At 35.0% G+C, this 23767-nt stretch overlaps 1 protein-coding gene across 1 annotated transcript; it reads right to left on the minus strand.

The window, feature by feature from the left end:
• Positions 1-507: 507 nt before the first annotated feature.
• Positions 508-23491, minus strand: LOC112819864 (uncharacterized). Its single transcript, XM_073887371.1, has 2 exons — positions 23257-23491; positions 508-981 (listed from the first exon to the last, which is right to left on the minus strand). The coding sequence occupies exons 1-2, from the start codon at positions 23489-23491 to the stop codon at positions 596-598; spliced, it is 621 nt and encodes a 206-aa protein (XP_073743472.1). The 3' UTR covers positions 508-595.
• Positions 23492-23767: the final 276 nt, after the last annotated feature.

Here is a 23767-nt window from a genome sequence, read left to right on the forward strand (position 1 = left end):
AGTTTATCTTGGCCAAGACTGCTGGCATATGTGGCATGGATTCTGTATTTACCCTATTTGTAAATACCAGAAACCAACATGAGTTTAATCGAAGAAGAACCTTATTTTGAGGATTCAAAGAAGCAAAAGGGACAAAATATATTCGGGACTCAGAAAGCCGCGAGAGTAGGAAATAGAAACGCATTAGGAATTCAAGATATTCTCACTTGTGTTTCTCTTTGTTTACTTTATTAGTGTGTTTTTTTATAATCTGGTTTTGGGGCTTTTTGTTGTTGTTGTTTGACAGCAACTTTGTCAAAGTACTGGAGGAAAACTGTAGAACAGTACTCAAGCTTTTAAATCTCCCCTTTTTTTTAAGAGACCATTATATATTAAAATATAATCCCTTTTTTTTCTGATTTAGGTTTTATTTCATCATCATAAACTGAACTCTACAATCCAGCTAGACCTGGGGATAAGGAACCATGGAGCCTGCAGAACTGCCCCAAGAGCACAGAGATTCTGGGGTATTTCGATCAGGTGGGGGTGAAGGGGTGCTCTCCCGAGCTACAGAAGGAATGGTCTGGTAATTAAGATAAAACACAAGTCGGATTTATTAGATCTGTCCACAGTCAGCAATGGTGATCTTCTTGCTGGTCTTGCCATTCCTGGACCCAGAGTGCTCCATGGCCTCCACGATGTTCATGCCTTCTTTGACCTTGCCGAACACCACATGCTTGCCATCCAACCACTCGGTCTTGGCAGTGCAGATGAAGAACTGGGAACCGTTCGTGTTGGGTCCAACGTTGGCCATGGACAGGATGCCAGGACCCGTGTGCTTCAGGATGAAATTCTCATCATCAAACTTCTCCCCATAGGTGGACTTGCCTCCAGTGCTGTTATGGCGTGTGAGGTCCCCTCCCCCCCGCCCTCTGGCACATAAATCCCGGAATAATCCTGTGAAAGCAGGAAGCTTTATAACCAAATCCTTTCTCCCCAGTGCTCAGGGCACCAAAGTTCCCTTACAAACCAGTCACCTAATACCAATTTCAAATTCTGAGAATTGGATTCTAATTGTCTTGGGTTAGGTCATCATTTCTTGTGTACGCATTTGTGGCTTTGGGGATGGGACCCATTGTACTGACACTACCATCGAAGGTCTAACTCTGTGAATTGGTGGGTAGAGACTTAGATTTGATAGAAAAAAGAATGGGATTATTGGCTTGGACTGAACAGTCAACCTAAAGGTAGTCTGCAGGTCATTATTAGTGGAACCCTAGAAAATTATGTTGATTTGTTCTGTATCAGGATCTCTTTTAGACTATCATTATTCTAATATTATTTCTGATACCTTTTCCTTTATCATTAAGGTTTCACTCAGAGAGAAGTGACTATTTGATTTCTAGCTGAGAAAGCATGTAATTAAATAATACCCTTGGGCTCATTCTATTTTCCTGCCTTATCATGAAATAAGAACGAAAGGTCTCCTGAAGGAGAATTAAAGAAAATGCTGATACATAGCAAATGATCACTTAGTTTTGCCTCCAAAGGCAATCCTCTTTCTACAAAATAAGTTAATATACTGATTTAGGGAACTTTGCAGGGGGAAAAAAAAACTACATAAGCATTATAAATGCTGTCATGTAAGTATTATTTTTCATTGTTTCAAAACAAAGAGAATAGTAGGTGATTTTCCATTGTTTCTGCTTCGTTATCATCAGCAGCACTGACGTCAGGAGCAGCATCTATGACTTTACTAAAAATGACACAAACTAAACATGTGCTACATTCTTCGGATTATTTCCGAAATTAGGACTTTCTAAAAGAGACTTATTTTAAGCTTCTATTAAAGATATGCAATTATTAAAACAGAAAACTTGTGAAAGAAAATAAAAGATTCAAATGTAAGGCAAAAATCTGAAGGTTATGACATTCATATTATACACCAAATACAAACTATTTTAATTTTTGAATTTCATTCTTTCTCATATTCCCTTACCTTTATATGTACTTGAAGGAGATGAACAAAATTGAAGAGAATATTAGTAGTGAATTAACACAAAAATATTGCTTATAAGGACTTGACTTATAAAAAGGAGATTAAACAAAAAACAGATATAAAATTAAAAGGTACCTTAAGGAAAGACTCAGGAGGAACTCATCAATAAGCATAACAATTTTTATTTGTACAAAGTATCATACACATGGATATTGTGAAAGACATATCGGTTAGTTTTAATTTCTAAGCACATTGAGATATTCAAGGCAATGAAAAACCAAAGTTAAAAAAACAAAACAAAAAACCCCAAACAAACAAGAGTATATACTTGGAAATATTTGGAAAGTTAAAAGCATTAGAATTAGGTTAAAATTGAGGGTAACGCTGATTGTACTGATCACCCTATAAAATAAATAGACTATTTGTTAATTAATCTCAAGAAATGGTTTAATTTACATATATAAGAAACTAATTATAAATGACATGCTCAGTGAAGTCATGAAACAGATAACTTCCAATTTTAAACAAATTATTTTAAATATCATTTTTTTAAAGATTTATTTATTTATTTTAGAGAGAGAAAGAGAGCATGTTTGCATGGGGAGGAGGTGGAAGGAAAGAATCTCATGCAGACTCCCCTCTAAGTGTGGAGTCCCCAGGGGTGGAGGGGGGTGCTCCATCTCACCACCCAAGAGATCATGACCTGAACCAAAACTAAAAGTCAGATGCTTAACCAACTGAGCCACCCAGGTGCCCTAAAAAATCTGTTTTATAATCAATAGTATCTTTCAATTTAGTTTTTATTAAGATATTATAACTACCATGATATCACAAAATAAATTATTAAAAAGATAACACATTAACTTAATATTCAGCCAATATTTACTGAATACCTAATGCTTACAAATCAAGTTATAAATCCTGGAAAGCAACCAAAGATTTAAGAAGCATACAACATGTATGAATAACTATGGAGTATTAAAATAGTAAAAGTATGCCGTACACAAGGTGTTGTAATTGGTTAGGAGAGCGTATTTGGCTTTCTCCTGCTGGTCATAAGTTGGAAGTGGACCCAAGTATGAGGTAAGGTATCAGTTATTGATTTAGGACTGACTGGGATCGATTGCTATACAGTGTGTGGTCTGGGTTCTTAGGTTGGCCAGGCAGATTGCGGGTCAGTTGTATTTTTATATATGCTCTGGCATTGTCCGTTTGTATATTCAGTCTCTCATTACTAAGGCAATGACATCCTGTCATTATGAAGGTTTTCAGGAAGACTTCTTATAGCTTCTTTTATATCATCATTCTCATATTAACCCTATTTTCTCAAACCTGCAGCATATTTGAAAAAATGGTAGTTATAATAAATGTTCAAAATGACTAACTTTAATGTTATAGTTATTTGTTGTTTAAATGTCTGTATTTTCAGAGACATATATCTGTTTTATGGGGATTTTTAAATTTAAATAAAAAATTTATTTAAAAATATATGTAATATAATAGATTTGGAATTGAATATGTTCAGGTCACTAGGACTTTTAAGAGTCACAAAACATGTAGAGAAAATTGATAGAATCATGACATGGCTTGCATTCTTTGACCGAAGAAGTGAGAAGAGTCAATGAGAGAGTAGACATTTAATTACTAGAGGACTAGAGCTAAGGTCCATGTTGGACATACCATGTACCCTGAGCTGCCTTCCTCCTCACACTTATGGTAATAAAAGGTAAACAGTAACTAGACTATAGAGTTGGGATCTCTGTGCATTTCTGCAATTCTGAAGCTCTAGAGAAGATTTTGGGAAAGTAAGGATAAAGATAAATTGGTAAGGCCATAAGGAAACTGATGAGTTAAGAATGTAGGAATTACCTTGAGTTTTTCTATTCATGAGTGTTTCTGAATTTTGAGAATGTACTCTTCCACATATTCTGGTTAAGTTAATGTAGGTATGATTGCATATATATCTTGTCTTTCTTGTTTTATTTATTGGCCACTGTACCTAAAAAAAAGAAATCCTTTGCAAAATTGATGAGGCTCATTCTCCTTATTTACTATGTAAGTTGCTCAGGGCCCTGGAACATTTAATTAGGCAATTACTTAGATTGCCCTCTCTATCCTTACTATCATGCAGGTTTCAGTACAAACAGGCCACAGTAATAGAACAGAGTCAATATTTACCGTCAAGTGTCTGTTACATCTACATAGTAGTGAGTACTCCTGTGATAATTTAGCATTGAATATTCTACAGGAATTATGTACTTGTGAGTGGAAACCCAACTATCATTCTATATGACACCTGATCCCTGCCCTCTGCTAGGTGATTATTGTGGAAAACTAGACATGTGCACACTTAACTCTCATCAAAGATTAAAAGTATGTAATGTCTAGGGTGCCATAAAGTCATAGAAGTTTTTGCAGCAGACAGCACATGTTTCACTGGAAGTAGAAGAATTCATGGATCAATGCTAGCTCTGTGGAGGGGTTAAGATTGAAATGGAAATTAAGTATAGAATTAATTTACATTTGGGAAAATGTTGGAGAATTTTGGGGGCTGGGGAGGGTTTTTTTTTTTTTTTTTTTAGAAGGAATCCACATGATCAAAACATAAAAGCTAGAAACTTTTTTGGCAGGAATTTAGATTTTCCTGGGGTATAATGATAATACACCTGAAGACAGACACAAGATTAAAACATGAATGTTCAGAACTCCTGAAGTGACCTGAGCTTTATAATACTTCTTTGTGTATGAGATTTCAATAATGGCCATCTCTACATGTCTACGCTTTAACTTGGCTGACCAGCAAGTAAGTGCACAGAAAACCATACCACGGCTAAGACAGCTTAGCTTGCCTGTTCAGGAACACATATTTTACTGATTAAATCTAGACTTTTGCTAAAACAAAACTATTGGAAGCGAGTATTTTCTACTTTAGATTTAAAATGAGATGAATAAATTTTATTTTCTATAGTGTAATTTTATAACTTTGATTAATACTGCTTTAAAATGCTGTATTGTTTCCTAATGTAACTGGCAAAAATACAAAAAGGTTCAAATCCTTCATGACCAGACTCTAGGTACTGTCTCATCCCTAAAAAGACAAACAGTGGAAGATACTTCCTGTTGTCGTGAAATAGTCGTTTTTGGAAATCTTGTAGTCAAGGTAAAGTTGTCTAGAATTAACTTGTTAGGTTTTCATTATGGACAAGGCACTTTAATAACCATCATTATGGAAGCAAAATAAAATTACAAATAATGATTGCTTTGGAAATTGCAATTAAGCAGAAACAGCTAATGGGCAGCTTCTATTCAACCTGCAGTTGGTATTTCTCATTTTCTGACAAAATGTTACTGCAAAGAGAATGAAAAGCAAACATTGCGTTTTTACAATTTTATATTTTAAATAGAATAGATGTACCTAAGGTAAGAAGATTACCGAATTTGGTCTGAAGTGCGTTACAAGGGACAAAAATTTTTGAAACTTGGGCATATAAGGCTGTCTAGATTATTAGATTATTCTTGCTTAACATTTCATGTTAAAACTACAGTTAGTTGACAAAAATGACATTAATGTTTTGACTGAAAATACCAGTGTCTTGTCTTTCATGAGCTCTGAATGGCTTAGCCTCCCTTTGTCGGTCTTTTATATTGTGAAGTCATCCTGCCAACTCTCCGTAGTTAACACATTATGGCTGATTTTTCTGTCTGGAAAATACTGACTCTTGGCTTATCTTGCAGGAGAACATCATTTGCCAGTAGTCATGCCTCAGGGTGGATAGAGTACAGCTGAGGGCGTCCGCGGTCCAGGGAATGAAATCTCAGTGGTCCACAGAGAAACCTTGGATAGCTTTATGGACAAGGTCAATCCACCACAGGCTTTCCTCCCCTCTAGCTCTCTCTCTAATCAGGCCTTCTAACCCCCATGATTCTTTCTCCTAACATCTGCTCTGGAACTTCTGAGGTAAAAATGAGCTTATTTCATAAATGTTCTTTTGTCTTTTAATCTAAGAATATAGGGAAACTTGCTTTGCTCATACCCAATCAATTCTTCTCCTTTTGCTTTTGTATTTAGTCTGTCAAATTATACTTTGAAACTTGATTATACCCATATTAAAATCCATATAATATTTTTAGAGACAATGAAGGCCCATATATTTTTCCAAATCTGTATGCTTTCATTTTATTGTACTATAATATACATAACACAAAATTTACCATTTTGGCCATTTTTAAGCATAGTCCACAATATTTTTAAAGAGTATCTGTGATGAGAGTTCAAGGGAAGTTGAATTATCTTATAATTCCCTATATCACATAGGCCACAGGTATCAAATGAAGAATCTTCAGCAAGTAAGTGGTTCAGTTTTTCAGTAGTTCCCCCCCCCCACTCTGTATACCTTTTTCTTACCATTATCAAAATCTTAAGGCATGTATAGTAGGTGTGAATATTCCACAGTCACCAAATACTCCTTCCTTCTCATATTAGCTTATAGTTGTGAGGCCTTTTAAAGATGGGAATATAGGCTTTCTTTGATTCTGCTTTAGCGGCTGCCTGCTAAACTCCATCTGTGACAGTTGTGTCTTTTCACAAGGGAATGGAGAATGATTTGTTTCAAATTTTGACAACACTCTACCTTCTGGTATCCATGGGAAATTTTGGTAACGCCATAAGATTACTTAGGCAGAATAAAATGATTAACTATCCTTAGGTTTGGACTTGTTGCATGTTTAATTCTGACATTTACTAGCTGCGTGACATCTGATTTTTTTCTCTGTCTCCATTTACTCATCCACCAAATGAGCAGAATTGTGGTTAATCTCATTTACAAAGAAAATCATTCATCTCTATCAGTCCCCTACTCCTCCTACCAATCATGCCACATTTCTCTGGCTCATTCAGGTTTCTAGACTCTTCTAGATGACTAGTTCTCTTTTTATTTCTCTTATCAAACATCCAACACCTTATCCCTCATCCACACTCTCAACTGCTGACCTTCTTCCTATTTTGCTAAGAAAAAAAAGAAGAAAATTTCAGCAAGCTCCCATCATCACATATACCCCCACTCACCTGTATTTTTGCTCTTGTACTTTGCCTTTTCTCCTCTAAATATTTATGAGCTCTCTGCTCTTAACAGAGGCCACCTGCTTCATTGGTACATCAGATCCATCCCCTCTTCTCTACTCAAGGCTTTCACACCAGATTTCTCCCTTCTTTTTGGTGTAATCACGCATTTATTTCCTCCCCATCACAAATACACAGGCTGTATTTTTTCCACTTTAATAAAATCTTCTCCTGACCCATTGTCTCTTTCCAGCTACTACCCTGTTCCTTCCCTTCCCTCCCCTCCCCTCCCCTCCCTGCCCCTCCCCTCCCCTCTCTCCACCCCTCCCTGCCCTTCCCCACCAAAATTGTTGTGTCAAAGTCAACAGTAACCTTTGCTCTTCTAAATCCCTTGGTCAGTTTCTTCTTAAAATATGAGCGCTGTGAATTGTGTAAGACTGTTGAATCACAGACCTGTACCTCTGAAACAAATAATACATTATATGTTAAAAAAAAAAGAAGAAGATAGTAGGAAGGGTAAAATGAAGGGGGAGAAATCGGAGGGAGGGGGAGACGAACCATGAGAGACTATGGACCCTGAGAAACAAACTGAGGGTTCTAGAGGGGAGGGGGTGGGGGGATGGGTTAGCCTGGTGATGGGTATTAAAGAGGGCACATTCTGCGTGGAGCACTGGGTGTTATGCACAAACAATGAATCATGGAACACTACATCAAAACTAATGATGTATGGTGATTAACATAACATAATAACATTTAAAAAAATATATTCACTAGAATTCTTAATTCAGCCTTTTCTAGTTTTTTCTCCTACTCCCCTGGCTACCTTTGGTGACTGTTTTGCTGATTCTGCTTTATCTTCCTATGCCAACCCATGGACTTCCTCCCTTTTCCATATATAAACAATCTCTTTGGTTCTCACCCAGTCTCATGGTTCACTGAGTATTATCTGTTTACAAACAACTCCCAGATTTACGTCTTCAGCCTTGATCTCCCCCTGAAATCCAGGCTTATGTCTGCAGCTGCTTACTTGATATTACACTTGGCTGTTTAATTGGCACCTCATACATAATACTTCAAAACATAAACTTCTTAGAGTCTCAGGGCAGTCTTTCCCATCTCAGCAAATTTTAACTTCTTCTTTCCAGGTGCTCAGGCTAAACTTTGCAACTCCCCTCCTTCCCTCACATCTGATATTCAAACCCACAGCAAAATCCTATTGACTCTGCCTTTCATCCAGTGGGAGACCGCTTCTCAACATCCTCTGCATCCCCACAGTTGTAAAGCCACTGGTCCAAACCATCATCAGCCCTGAAAGGAGTTATCACAATAGCTTCCTGTCTGATCTCCCTGTTTCCCTTCTCCAGTCATTCTCTTCATGGAGCCCCAGTGTTTCTCAGTGAGCATATGTCCCTCTTCTTTTGAAGTCACTTCAAAAGCCTTTTTCTCTCAGTGAAAGCCAAAGTTGTTAAAAATATCACAAATATTTTGGGATCTGATAGCTCTTTCCCATTCTTTCTTCATCATCTGACACACTTACTCTTCATCATCTGGCACTTCCTCACCTTCGGCTACACTGTTGTTCAAGATACTCCCAAACAAACCAGGAATCCTTCCCCCAAAAGATTTCCCATTTGTTGTTCCTTAGATTTGGGATGGTCTTTTCCAGATATCGCATTACTCAATCTCTCATCTACTTTAGATTTTTATTAAAATATCATCTTCTAGCACTGGGTGTTATATGCAAACAATGAATCATGAAACACTACATCAAAAACTAATGTGTAATATATGGTGACTGACATAACATAATAAAATAAAATGAAAAAAAAAAGAAAAAAATACTAGCTATAGTAAGGATTCAAAATTTAAAAATCTCAAAAAAATATCATGTTCTAACTAAGGGAGACCTGGTTTGACTATCCAATCTATCTCTCTATTTCCTTTCTCTGCTTTCTAAAAATAACATCTACAAATGACATTTTGCATTTTAATAAGTTATGTTTATTTTCTGACTCTTCCTTCTCCCCAGCGCCACGAGAACATAAGGTCCACGAGGGTGGAAACTTTATGCTTCTTTAAAAAAGTGTTACTGAAATTGTGGAAATTTAAAAGTATCTGGGACATAGTTGTTATAGACAGATATTATTTGAATTATTACCTATCTTAAGCGGTTGTTGAAAAATTAGAGGAGGTAATGTACATAATCCCTGAGGACATTTGGTACATAATAGAACTTCAGCACATGCTTTCTGTTATCAAGGAGATGCCTTGAAACCTCAGAGATGTAATCATTCTTTAGGATATGAAGGTGGTCCATGAAAGAAGAAGGTATATTAATCTCTGTCTTCGTACATAAGGGACATTTGATTGGGAGGGTCAATAGTAGACTGCAGATCTTTCTGTTTTCCTAAGCAGAAAGTAATTTTAATTAAACTTAGGAGACTATGTCACTGAATTGCATATTTAGATGTTTTTCTAGAATAATTACTTTTCTGTATTTCCATTAAATTAAACATTGTAGTATAGAAGTATATGCCATTTCATTCTGGTTTTACAATAGTAAATACAAATTTTGTAACATAAGTTTAATGTTACTAAATTATTTCCAGTCTTTATTATACAAAATCACTGATTACAGTGACAGATATTTGCAGTCAAAAATGCTCTACAATTAATGAAATGTTTAAAGTTTTCAGTTTAAAAGAAAAAGCGGATAGTGTCTAATTTTCAAACAATGTTTTTATAAAGATTATTTGAGGCAGTTATGTACCAGGTTTTGTATATATTTAATTTTATAATGAGAAGTCAGGTAAAACTTTATTGCTCTATTTTTTAACAAAAGATTTTATTTATTTGAGAGAGAGAGAGAGCATGAGCATGGGGGGAGGCAGAAGGAGAAGTAGACTCCCCACTGATCAGGGAGCCCAACACAGGGCTTGATCCCAGAACCCTGGGATCATGACCTGAGCCGAAGGCAGATGCTTAACTGACTGAACCACCCAGGTGCCCCTTTATTTCTCTATTTTAAGAATAAATACTACAGATCTTTGTATCACTTAATGGTGACAAAAACTGAAATGTGATGGATAGCAACTTACCACTTGCTAGGAGGGAGAGCAACTTATCTCTAAGTAAGGGATATCTTATTAAGATGAAATAAGGAAAGGGGCGCCTGGGTGGCTCAGTTGGTTAAGTGACTGCCTTTGGCTCAGGTCATGATCCTGGAGTCCCGGGATCAAGTCCCGCATCCGGCTCTCTGCTCAGCAAGGAGGCTGCTTCTCCCTCTAACCCTCCCCCCTCTCATGTACTCTCTCTCTCATTCTCACTCTCTCAAAATAAATAAAATCTTTGAAAAAAAAAAGAAATAAGGAAAATAAAAATTCTTTGGATGTTTCCAAATTGTTCTTGCAAATTAACATGTTTAATATACAGGAATTATAGTTTGCTTCTAAAAGTTTTTCACTTAGCAATTTTATGAAGTATTGTTGCAATCAAAAATGAAATCACACTTAAATTTATAAAAAAATTTGGGGCACCTGGGTGGCTCAGTCGTTAAGTGTCTGCCTTCGGCTCAGGTAATGGTCTCAGGGTCCTGGGATCGAGCCCCACATTGAGCTCCCTGCTCAGCGGGAAGCCTGCTTCTCCCTCTCCCACTCCCCCTAATAGAAGTTTTATTATGTACCTCTCACTGTGTGTCTCTCTCTGTCAAATAAATAAAATCTTTAAAAAAAAACATAAAAAATTAAATATATATATTTTTATTTTTATTTGTCAGAGAGAGAAATAGCTAGAATGAGCACAAGCAGGGGAAATGGCAGGCAGAACAGGTAGAGGGAGAAGCAGGCTCCCTGCCAAGCAAGGAGCCGGTACAGGACTCAATCCCGGGACCCTGGGATCATGAGCCAAGCCAAAGGCGGACGATTAACCAACTGAGCTACCCAGGCGTCCCAAAATTAAATATATTTTTAAAATGTATTTTCTTTAAAATTATTTGGATGGGGATTGTCTGGGTGGCTCAGTCGGTTAAGCATCTGACTCTCAGGTCGTGATCTCAGGGTCATGAGATCGAGCCCCATGTTGGGCTCCATGCTAGTTGTGGAGCCTGCTTAAGATTCTCTATTTCTCCCTCTCCCTTTGCCCTTCCCCCACCCTGCTCATTCTCTCTCCCTCTCTAAAAATAAATTAATTAATTAATTAAAATAAAATAAAATGATTTTGATGGGATTGTGAGTCAGCTCCTGTAAGTATATTCAGGTTAGAAACATATGCCTCAATCCTCACAGCATCTAATTTGAGATCTGGTACATTCCAAATGCTCAAAATTTATTTGATGTAGTTTATTGAAGTTTTTTGAGAAGTCTCTTCTATAATATGGTCAAAATATATTTCTCATACATTGTAACATATGTATGTTTTCCTTATTCTTCCTATTCTCTTTATAAAAAAATGAACACTGAAAAATTATTTTAGGATAAATATTTGCAGATAGGGAAATTTAATAATTTATTTATTGAACTGCTATCTTTGGGTAGCCTAAATGCTAACTAAATAACAAGCTATGTGCCTCCTCAGAAATGTTTATAAGTTAAAAAGATATGAGGCTTCTGAAAGTGCAGAAAAGGAACAAATAAATGTTTTTATTATGCAACAGATTTATAAAGAAAAGTCTTAGAGGCTTCAAATTGAAACATGCAGTCTCTAAAGGTAATGAGTAAGAGCTGTGGGGAGAAATGTCTTCATACTGTGTCTACAGTATAGTTATAGCATTTTCTGCATTGTATTGCCACAGTATCCTAGCTAGAAATCAGCCAAAATAGCTTTTCCAGGAGTTTCTTTTTCATGTCTTTTTGTTAAAGCATAATTACATTTCCCAAATAGGGGATTACTTAGTCAGGGTCATCCTGGCACTTTTATGTATGTAGGAAAGGAAGGGCATGGTGACTTGACACATCATATCTGTAATATTCAAGTAAGAGCAGGTATAGTAGTAACTCTGGAGAACAAAGTGAGGGTTACCAGTGTGGAGGTGGTTGTGGGGGTTAGGTAAAATAGGTGATGGGGATTAAGGAGAGCACTTGAGAAGAGCACCAGGTGTTGTATGGAAGTTTTGAATCACTAAATTCTAATCACCTGAAGTGCTGAATCACCTGAAACTAATATTACACTGTATGCTGACTAACTGGAATTTAAATAAAGACTTAAAAAAAAAAACCTACACTGTAAAAAAAAAAAAGAATAGGTGCAGTGGTTCTATTTATAAACTTTAACAGAATTAAACACTTTACAAAGAAATTAAAATTACAAAAATAATACAAAATTGTAAACATATGTAAATATAATTTTACCATCTTAACAAGAAATCTAGCCAGTACTAAAAAAATCTGTGCACCAAGAATGCACCAGTCACATGCACTTATACATTGAATTTTACCAAACCTCAAAGAAATGACATGCCCTATCTTATACCATTTCTTTCCTGACATGATAGAGGGGAAAACCTCCCACATCATTTTTAATGTGAATTGCAGTCTCCAAAAATGTCTTCACAAAATGATTTCTTATTAAAATATAAGCATACTTAATTTATCTATCTGTAAATAAAATAATACATTGTGACCAAGTAAGTTTTATATCAAAAAAGCATGGATGATTAAATATTAAGGAAATTATTCATACACATATGAATATTAACAGAATGTTACTTTCTGTTCATGTTAAAAACATTTACTATGTGCAAGCAGTTTTTTTTTTGTAATTAAAATGTCTATCTAAAACCTCTAGTAATTTTTATTTAATGTTGAAACATTAGAATTATTTTCATGCGGATTAAAAAATTGGGATTGAGACAAGAATGCTAATTACCAGAGCTTCTATTCAATACTTTATTGCTAATTCTAGTCAACATAATACAACAAGAAAACAATGTAATAAAGGATAGAAAGCAAAAAAAAATTTATTTGCAAAAGATCAAATTATGTATCAATAAAGCCAATGTCTACATAGAAACTACAATTAATGAAATTCTAAAAGTGTGCACATGCTGAAAAATCACTATAAAAATTGTCAGTTTTGTTTTCTACGAGCACACAATAAAGGAATAAATACAGAGATAAATGAAACAAACAAAAGTTTAAAAATCTGAATGGCTTAAAAGTACTATCCTGTAAAGAAAATAAAGTAAAATGTTAATAATAACACCCCATAATAGTTTAGGTTTGTATATCTCAGTTATTCTATTTTCATATATACACTTAAAAAACCTAGGGATGCTTTCACCAGTATAGGAAGACATAGATGAGGCTATTAATTTATTATAGACAAATAAATGTGTAGTGAAATTATAAAATGTGGATGAGGAAGAAATTCATCAGTTGAACAATAGTGGTTACTTCTGGGGTGGAAGAGAGATTGGAATTAGGTAGTAAAACAAAGGATCACAGAAGAGTTAAGCAACATGATCACTGAGATTTATGGATATGTACCAAATTTCTATAGTGATAACAGAAGATACATCACCTTTTCAAATGCATATCAACATTTAAAAAATGATGTTGAGAGAGAAAATAATAATTTTCATGAAATAGAAATACATCATTCTCTCATCACAGAGCAGGAAAACTGGAAATCATCAATAAAACAAAAGGTAATAAAAAACTCAAAAGTCCTTCCACCAGAAAATTGAAGGAAAACTTTTATTCGAAAATCACTTGGGTGAGAAGAGAAATACAAACCTAAAAACTGCAAGCATATAGTTGTAATATTCATTCTTTTAAACCTGTAAGAGACAGAGTTGTTTTGAGTCATAGGCAATAATAAAAAGCTCTTTAAGCTATTTTAAAGGGCTTGAGGGGCGCCTGGGTGGCTCAGTTAAGCGTCTGCCTTCAACTCTGATCATGATCCCGGGGTCCTGGGATGGAGCCCCACATTGGGCTCCCAGCTCAGCAGGGAGTCTGCTTCTCCCTCTCCCTCCCACCAGAGAGCTGGGGCTCTCTCTCTCTCTCTCAAATGAATAAATGAAATCTTAAAAAAAATATAAGAAAAATAAAAGGCTAGAGAAGTCTTAATACCAGGTTGAATAGTAATACTACTGTAAGTCCATGTCACTTCAGGCTGAATAGTAATACTACTATAAGTCCATGTCACTTTCACATATAAATTTAAATATCCAAAATGAAATATTAAAAGCATAAAATATTTGTGCTTTAGAAATATTAGGGCCATGGAGTATTTAATAAAGGAATGGAAATTTATTTCAATAATAAAAAATACATTAATTTAATTAACTGCATAAATGGGTAATAGAAGAAAAATCTCATGACCAAGTTAAGAAATACCCCCCAGATACCTTTTATAAAATTCAACACCTATTCCTCAAGGAAGCAAGTACTAAATACATAAAACAATATAGTAGTCATTTCTGTTACTGTTTAAAATGTACAGGACACTGAAGCCAATTTGATAAAATTAGGTTCTAATCTATATAAAGAGGAGACAAAATTTCCATTTTTAGAGACTGTGATTAAAACCCCAAATCTCACTGTGCTTATTCTTTGAGGATTATCTTCCTGCAACTCTCCCTTAGCAGACAAACTCTGAAGTATACCTATAGGTAATACATGCATGTAAATAGATGTGTGTGTCTTTACATGTGCACTCTTGTAAATATATGCTATATATCCATCTACCAATATTTTAGTGACTTTATTTTCTGGCACACATATACACAAAAGCTCTTCCAGACTTTTATTCTTCAAACTCTAGCTGTAGAATCAGCAATTCTTTGTCTGTTTTGATATGTGAATTAGTAACATAAATATGGAAACTAGTATAGAAACTAGTAATACGGGTCCAGAAGTGAAAACTGTGCACAGAGGAATACGGACAATGTCACCTTCACCCTTCTATCTTTTCAACCCTCTTGCCACCCACTCTTTGTAAGTAATCAATACCGTTAGTATTTGATTTACTTTCTCTATCTTTATTTTGGCAAAGAAAAGAATAAATACATTTATATTTTTGCCACATTTTTATTAAATGAAAAAATGACTCATTATAGATATTCTTTTGTATTTTGCTTCTTTCAGTTAAAAATATATCCTGGATATCACTTCTTGTCCATTCATAGAGATCATCATCATTTTTTGTAGCTACATAATGCTTCATCATGCAGAAGTACTGTCTGTTTAATCACTCTCCTATCAATGGAGATAGTGTTTTATTTTTTTTCCTTTTCTGTTTTTAATTACAGCTAATATTGCATGAATAAGTATGCAAATGTGTGTTTTCAAGTTGTTGTTTGATGTATCTCCAGCCTAAATTCATAGAAGTGAGTTTGCTGGGTCAGAAATTAATGCTAATGTACTTTTGTTAGATGTTGACAAATTCTTCCCTAGTTTGAAGTGTAGATGATACCTGTTTATCCCAATTCATGCTCAGAATATGTTGTCCTTTATATTTTTATTTTTTAATAGATATTTTAATTTTTTTAGCAATCTGAGAAATTGAAGGTGAAAAATTGAATCATAGTGTAGTTTAATTTACATTTCTCTAATTACACATTATAGTACTAGCTTTTTGTTATTCATTTTGTTTTGTAAAAGGCATACCAGATTCTTTCTTGGACCCCTGCTTTGTTCAGTCAATGAGACTCCAACTAGCATGCTATAAGAACACTCAAGCTGTCTTTTGAAGAGTCCTCAAGAACAACTGAAGTCTCCCATCAATAGCTAATTCTAACTTCCAAACCTGTGGGAGTTAGTCACTGCGGAATCAAATCATCCGGCCCCATTTCAGCCTTGAGATAACTTGCAGCCCTGGCTGGTATCTGAATACTACCTCATGAAAGACTCAAGTCAGAAATGCCCAGCCATGTTCTCCTAGTGGTGGTTCCAGGTTCCAGTTTCTGTTTGTCTGAAACTGTCTTTCATTTGTCAGTATCTCTGAAGGCTATTTCCCACAGGAAATAAAATACTATGTTTGCAGTTATTTTAGCATTTAGAAGATGGAAATTCATTATTTCTCTTGTGAATACAATGCTTTGTTACTTGTTCTTTTAAATGTGAATTGCAGGTTTTTGTTGTTGTTGTTACTTTTAAGCCTTTTGTTTTCATTTTCTTCTTAAACACTTTCATTATGATGCTAAATGTGGTTTTCTCAGATTCATCCTGTTGGGTTTTGTAGAACTGCTAAAATCTTTCTAAATAATTTCTTTTGCCATTTTTTTCAGTTTTATCAGCTTTTTATCCACTGTCTCTTCTAATAGACTTTGCCCTATTATTCTGCTCCTTTCCTTCTGGATTATATATTTTTATTTATGACCACTATAGTGCTTATTCTGTTTTATGTATTTTCATACTAAATTTGTCTCTTTTCTTCAATTAGCATCTTTTCTACTAATCTATCATTCTGTTCAAATATTATCTCTTCAGTTGTGTCTAATTTGTTCTTTTTTTAAAAAAAAAGATTTTATTTATTTATTTTAAAGAGAAAGACAGCAGGTGGAGGGGCAGATAGAAAGGGAGAGGCAGAAGATCTCTAGCAGACTCCTGTTGAGCCCCTAGCCTGACATGGGGCTTGATCCCATGGCCCAGAGATCATCACCTGAGCCAAAACTAAGAGTCAGAGAGGCTTAACCAACTGAGCTGCCCAGGAGCCCCTCTAATGTGCTCTTAAGTTCATTTGCTGAATTTATAATTTCATCTACTAGATATTTCAGTTTTAGAAGGTCCACTTCATTTCTTTTGTAAGTTTCAATTTATTGCTGAAATTTTGCATCATTTATATTTTTGACCTTGTTATTAATGGTTAAAGACAGTATTTGAAAATACTGGTATCTGTATTGTCTAGGAGACTTTTTCTATTTTTCTGGTGTTTCTTTTGGTCTTATTTTCTGGTATGATTATAATTTTGCTTAATGTAGATATTTTATGTGAGATTCTGAATAATGTCATCTTCCTGCCAAAGTTGTATGTTTTGGTTCTGGAAATATTTAGAGAAGGGGTAGGTGATCTGAATCACTATTGGATTGAGGTGATTCTAAGGAGTTTTTCATTTTTATTTTGATTGGTTGATTTCCATACTGCTCTTCCTTTAATGTGTCTCCCTTCCGAGTCTGTCCTAAAGCCCTACTGTTTTTCTAGGGATCCTATGCCTTATATGCACAAGGATCTCCATAATAATCTGCCAAAAGCCCTCTTTGACTTCTGAGACTCTTACCTTCTACTTTATACTTAATTATCAGCCTTTTTTAATTGCTGCACTCAAATAAAAACACATTGTAGGGAAAATGTACAAAACGTAAGACTCCATTTGACTTTTTGTTTTCTCTAAGATGTTATAACCTCAATTCATAAATGTCCTAAACACCATCATTTTTCTCTTCAGCTCTGACCACATAAAACCCTTATATTTCTTACTCTCTCAGTTACAGCTGAGCTCTTCATATCTTTACCTTTGCCACTTATGATATGGTAAATATCTCTGGGGAAAACTCGTAAAAAAATTGAGATTCACCTCACTTTGTTCCTCCCTTATCACTGGGATATCAACTCCTAATTCCATTTAAATAAGAATTGGTCCTACAAAATACTCTTATATAGCCAGAAGTGAAAGTTTTCTTTGCTGCCTTATTTGTAAGAGTCACAGCATTAAACTGTACTTATAATTTTCTCCTTGATATGGTCAATTTGTATATTTGTTTCATGGGTTTTTTTCTAACTTTTAAAAATTATATTTAAATATTGGTGAGGGAGGTCTTAACATCTGACCTCATTTACATTTTTTTAAGATCTTATTTATCTATTTGACAGAGAGCGAGCGAGAGAGGGAACACAAGCAGGGGGAGTGGGAGAGGGAGAGGCAGGCTTTCTGCTGAGCAGGGATGCGGGGCTTGATCCCAGGACCCCGGGATCATGACCTGAGATGAAGGCAGACGTTTAAGGACTGAGCCACCCAGGTGCCCCTTCTTCCTACATTATTTACCAATAGTTCTTTATCAAGATGTCACCTTTTTTTTTTTTTTTTTTAAGGATATCACCTTTCAAATCATTCTGGATCAGTGTCATTGTCCATTTCCTTTCATTGTAAACCTAGTTAGTGATTTTCTTTTTTTCTGTTGAGGCACATTGAAAAGTTTTATTTTTCTTACTTGTACTTGGATATTTGTGTTGTTGTTTTTGTATTGTTAAAAATTTTTTAGGGATATAATTGTCCTAAATGCAATGAGCTAATCACTATTTTATAAAATAGAAAATATATATATGTATATGTTAGTGTACCTTTTAATGCACTACCTAGTGATTATGCTGGGTGTTGATATGCCATTATTTATAAAGATTCAATCAGATGGAAGTAGCACTACATGAGTGTCAGGAGTTTTATGGTTCTTACTGACTTTATAGTCTTGTCCACATTGATATTTCTGAAACTCAATTTATACGCATCTCTGAAATTATTTTAAAGAGAGACATATGATTTTTTAATAGTGACTGCATAGTTGAAAATTTGAGTTCGGCATTAGAACAAACCAGAATTTGTGAGATGCCATTATCTTTATACATACTTCTTTCTAAATATATAGACTGAAAATAAAATGTAAGAAAGTAAAAAAATAGCAGTAGAAACTGCAAATTTCCCAACCTAAAAACAGCAAAATAACTGCAGTTTATCTGCATGATTATTTTCCTAGCCTTCTTAAATAATGAATTTGGTGGGGATTGTATAAACATCACTATCTATTCTTTTATAATTGCATAGTGCTTAAGCTTTTGCTTGTCTGCAGATTTGTCACGGGACTACTTACTCAGTCTTATTCAACTAGAAGAGAAGTAACTTCCTTTCTGTTAGACTCTAATGGACACCATTTGGCAAGTGTTTTTTTTCAACCACCTTTACCTTATTCCTGAAAGAATCCGCATTCTCTAGGTAGACGAAAGACGGTAAATCAACTGTAGTGTTAATCAATAAAAGTAATCAGTCTCTGAAGCAAAACCTATCTATTGTAATATGTAACAACTAGCTCTTGGGTAGACTTTAAAACACAGCTTAAAGAGTGAACAGAGTTCTGCTACACTATTTTTTCCACTTTATTCCAAGTGACATTAGAATTTTAGATGAGACTAGGGTTTAAACAGATTGTTTGAGAGTATGTGCACTATGAGTATGAAAAGAATATGGAAAAGAACGAAAGAAGCAATGGAAATTGTGAAAAAATATTCTCTGCAGTGTGATGTAATGAAAGAACATAAGCTCTAGGGTATGATTCCAAATATGACTTTGCATGTGAAATAAAAATCTATTTTTGTGGCTTATGTGCCATCCAAGGGTTTTATCTAATTTCCAGATCATTTTCTTTTGTGTAATTTCTCATCCTGTAAGCAACTGTCGATTTGGCGATAGAATTCTCTTTCCATTTGAAAATTTATTTGCTTGAATTATTTGCACTTTATGCTTCATTGACGTCAGTCTTCAAATTGGTTGATTACATAATGTACTTAGAAAAATTAGAATAAGAGTTTAACACTGAAGCAATTAATTAAAGAAAATTAAAGAAATGGTTAAATTAAAGAAATTGTTAAAGAATTTACTAAATAAAATTTAAAATAGGTATGTTTTGAGGATGGTTGGAGGAGAAGAAATGAAAATCAGAAATAGGAACGACTATATTGAACCCATGTAATAAAGAATGAAGGAAAGTTTATTTAGGACATACATTATTATTTTTTTAAAGATTTTATTTATTTTTATTTGAGAGAAAGAGAGTGAGACAGAGAGAGAGAGAGCCTGAGGCAGGGAAGGGGCAGAGAGACAAGCAGACTCCCCACTGAGCAAGGAGCCTGATCCAGGGCTTGATCCCAGGACTTGGGGATCATGACCTGAGCCAAAGGCAGATGCTTAACCTACTGAGCCACCCATGCACCCAGGACATACATTATTTTTATCAGTTATTTAAAACATTTTATCATTAAAAGAAATATAATTACTTTAACCACTGATGAAGTGAACTTCTCTAATGCTAAATACAAAAATTTTAATGGAAAATTATTTATAAACTTTAAAGTCTATGATAAATGATAAGTACATACAATTATCAAAATTTCTAGTGACATTCACTTTATAAAAATATCATTAATATACAGAGATTTCTAAACGTTAAATCCTTAATATTACTAAGACAGAATGGAATAATAAAAATGTGACAAAAACAACGAATACTCTTGTTTATAACAGGTATATAGTTTTGACATGTAGTCTCTCTATTGCAAGTCTGTAAGTAGTCTTCTTATATTTGAAAAACAAAACATAAAACTTTAGGGTATATTTAGCACTGTTTTTACATCTGAGCTTTACTTGAAATATCTGTAACCCATAGGGAGCAAGACACGTTTCAGACTAAAAACTCATATGAGCAACAGTCTGGGGAATAGGGAGATGTAAAGTACAAAAACTTTTGCTGTGATGATCCCTTTATATTACTGGCTGCTGAAACAGTAGGTGGAGAGAAGTACTGAGAGTAGCAAAATGCTCGGGTAGATCCATGGGGTTGGTTCAGACACATGAAAACCAAGATGTTACTTCTTACCTGTTGGGACCTTGTTACCAGAGTCATTAAGGACTTATGCTAGAATTAAGCACTAAACAATATTAGCTCCAAACAGCATGGAAACTGGAGTATCAGGGAAAAATTGTATATTGTGATTTGTCAGATTAAGACCTGATGATGGCTAAAGTTCAGGGGTAATACTGTGGAATTGCTTTTCAGTTATATAATATTCCTCAAGTAAGGATTTTTAGTTACTTATTTTTGTAATCAAAGGATATATGTAAGATCTGATGATCTATATGTATAGATAACCATACTCAATGTCTAATGGTTGATAGGTATGCTCTATTCCATCTTCCCAAGAGATTCATTTTTTTAAAGAATTTATTTGTTTGAGAGAGAGTCAGAAAGAGAGTGTGTGTTTGGGTTGGAGCAGAGGGAGAGAAGATTCAAGCACACTCCTCACAGAACAGGGAGTCTGAGGTGGGGCTCAATCTCACAACCCTGCGATCATGACCTGAGATGAAACCAAGAGTCAGTTGCTTAACTGACTGAGCCACCCAGGCGCCCCAACAAGAGATTCATTTATTGGTGTTTGTCAGTTATATATGATATCCTCCAGGCTTCTAGACAAATGGTCTGTAAACATGTCCTTCCAGAGAGACCAAAGGTCATCAAGAAAGTATTTACAAGTCAGATTTTTTTTTTTCAAGATTTTATTTATTTGACAGAGAGATACACAGCGAGAGAGGGAACACAAGCAGGGGGAGTGGGAGAGAGAGAAGCAGGCCTCCCACTGAGCAGGGAGCCTGATGCAGGGCTCGATCCCAGAACCCTGGGATCATGACCTGAGCCGAAGGCAGACGCTTAACGACTGAGCCACCCAGGCACCCCTACAAGTCAGGTTTTTAAGTGTTTGTTTAATCATCTTATGGTTCTCAAAAACAAGCTCTTTTAAAGCATGCTATTTCACTCCTTAATATGATATAAGACCTCATTTGAAATAAGGCTAATGGAGTTTAATTCTCCATCTCTAATAAAGTGATTGTAAACTTTCACTTACCAACATCACTTCAGCTTCTTCTGGCAATCCCCGAGGTTAAGAAACGAGCCCAGATAATAGTCAAATCACAAATTATTTTCCTTACTACAATTCTCTCTTTTCACACATTTAACCATGTAGAATCACTGCGAATCATTCATTTATGTTGGTGAAGAATGGTTTCTAATACCCCGAAACTGGCGGAATCTCTGACCAGGTTTCACTGTCACGTTCTATCTGTGCCACCTGGAACCTGTGAGTCAGTAGCTGCTTTCAACATCGAATGGACAATCAGCATCCAAGGTCACAGGGCAATAAGTTTAATTATAGGACTTAAGCTTCTGTCATGAGACCAGTAATTTTGTCTTGGTTGTTAAACTCTACAGAAATAACCTGTCTTTTCTGTTCTGGCAAGCGAGTTTGTTATTTACTGTCTCAACTTACATAACTGACCGACGAACCCTAGGGGTTTCTTCCAAGTCTATAATACAGGTGTTAACAACCAATGCTTTAAACCTCTGCCTTGAGTACAAAGTGACTGTAAATGACAATAAATCTCAGTGTGTGTGATAGGACCGATTATAGTGTCAAAGCACAGTCTTCTAAGGCTGTATCCTATCTGTCATGTATTTAAAAATCAAAGCTCTCAAAACTCCAAAGTATAAAATGAAACTTAAGAAAGGTCTAGATTATATAAAATCTCCCTGAAACTTGTGAAAATAATTTAGTTGTTTAATTATGTCCTTTTTTTTTTTTTTTGCATTAGCAATGCAAGCAGCTTTAAGGGAAACTGAAATTTGTTAAGTGGAGTTTAATTCTGCATCTCTACTAAAGGGATTGTAAACACTTAACAATATCACTTCAGCTTCTTCTGGCAATCTCCAAGGTTAAGAAATTCTGTTAGAAATGCCTTCCCAAGCAAATTTCTAAGCTGAATAGCATGCTATCCATATTCTTTTTGCACAATAGTATTTAATTTCTATACTTTTCATTCTTTCATACATAGCTGGAGTAGCTCCAACATGAATTACATGTAAAAACGAAGACGCACTAGAAAGGAAAACTGGTTGTAGTATTCTTTTTATGTGATTTATAATAATCTATTTTTTATTCAAGCAGTTTAAGTACAATTAAAATTAAATACATTAAATACATAAAATTAAATACATAAGTACATTAAAAATAAAATTGAACAATTACTAGAAATTGAAGTTAAAATTCCTTCTAAATAACTTTATTTTAATATGTTAACTGTTAATTAAATGGATTAGAATTAGCATATTCAGCAAATGATGAAGATTGTTTTTAAGACAGTGGATTGACCACTGTGGCAGGCAGCCTTCTCTTCTGTTTCTAAGCAATAAAAGCACTCAGTAGCCCAAATTTCATGAGGCATCTCTGAAAAAAGGCAAGTGGATTGGATAATATTGAAGAAGTTAACCAAATTTTTAACATTTATAGGGAGGTATACTGGGGGAAAAAATGACTGTTTTCACAGACATTCAAAAACTAGAAGTGATATCTTCCAGAAAGATAACTGTTTCCTAAGAATGCTGTAACAAATTACCCTCGTTTGGGAGCATCTAAACTACAGAAATTTATTCTTCTGTAGTTCTGGATGTCAGAAGTCCACAAACATGGTATTGGCAGCTCTGTAGTCCCCGCGAAGGCTCTAGGAGAGAATCTGTTTTTTTCCACTCCCCAGCTTCTTGTGGCTGTCAGCTTTCCTTGGCCTTCTTTGGCATTCACGTCTCTATCAGATTCTGCCTCTTCACATTCCCTTCTCCTCCGGGTGTCTCTCTTCTCTTCTGTCACTGCCTGTCTCCTATTGGATTGAGTGCCCACTTGGATAATTTGGAATGCTATCCCCATTTCAAACTTAATTGCATCTTTAAACCTCTTCTTTCCAAATATGATAATATGCACAGAGTCCAGGGATTAGGATTTGGATATATCTTTTGGAGGCAAGATTTATTATACTAGAATTGTTTCTGGTAATACTGTGTTAGGATTATTTATACAAAATAATAATCTTTCCCCACTGTTCACATCTCCTCAGCATAAGGATTTAACAGTAGAAAGTTGTTCTTTCAGTCGTGAGCAGAAATTTCAGATTTGTGCTTAGGAGGGATGAGGACATATGCATAG

The sequence above is a fragment of the Callorhinus ursinus genome, unplaced genomic scaffold (assembly GCF_003265705.2).
Source record: "Callorhinus ursinus isolate GAN/ISIS: 27379988/994484 unplaced genomic scaffold, GSC_fseal_2.0 scaffold3, whole genome shotgun sequence".
Taxonomy (NCBI): Eukaryota; Metazoa; Chordata; class Mammalia; order Carnivora; family Otariidae; genus Callorhinus; species Callorhinus ursinus.

Bases quoted from the DNA above. Each gene is read 5' to 3' on its own strand.
- LOC112819864 (XM_073887371.1), bottom strand. From the start codon at position 23,491: ATGGGGATAGCATTCCAAATTATCCAAGTGGGCACTCAATCCAATAGG. The intron at 982-23,256 runs GTTTGTGGACTT...TGGTGCCCTGAG, and splicing joins TACAGAGCTGCCAATACCAT to CACTGGGGAGAAAGGATTTG.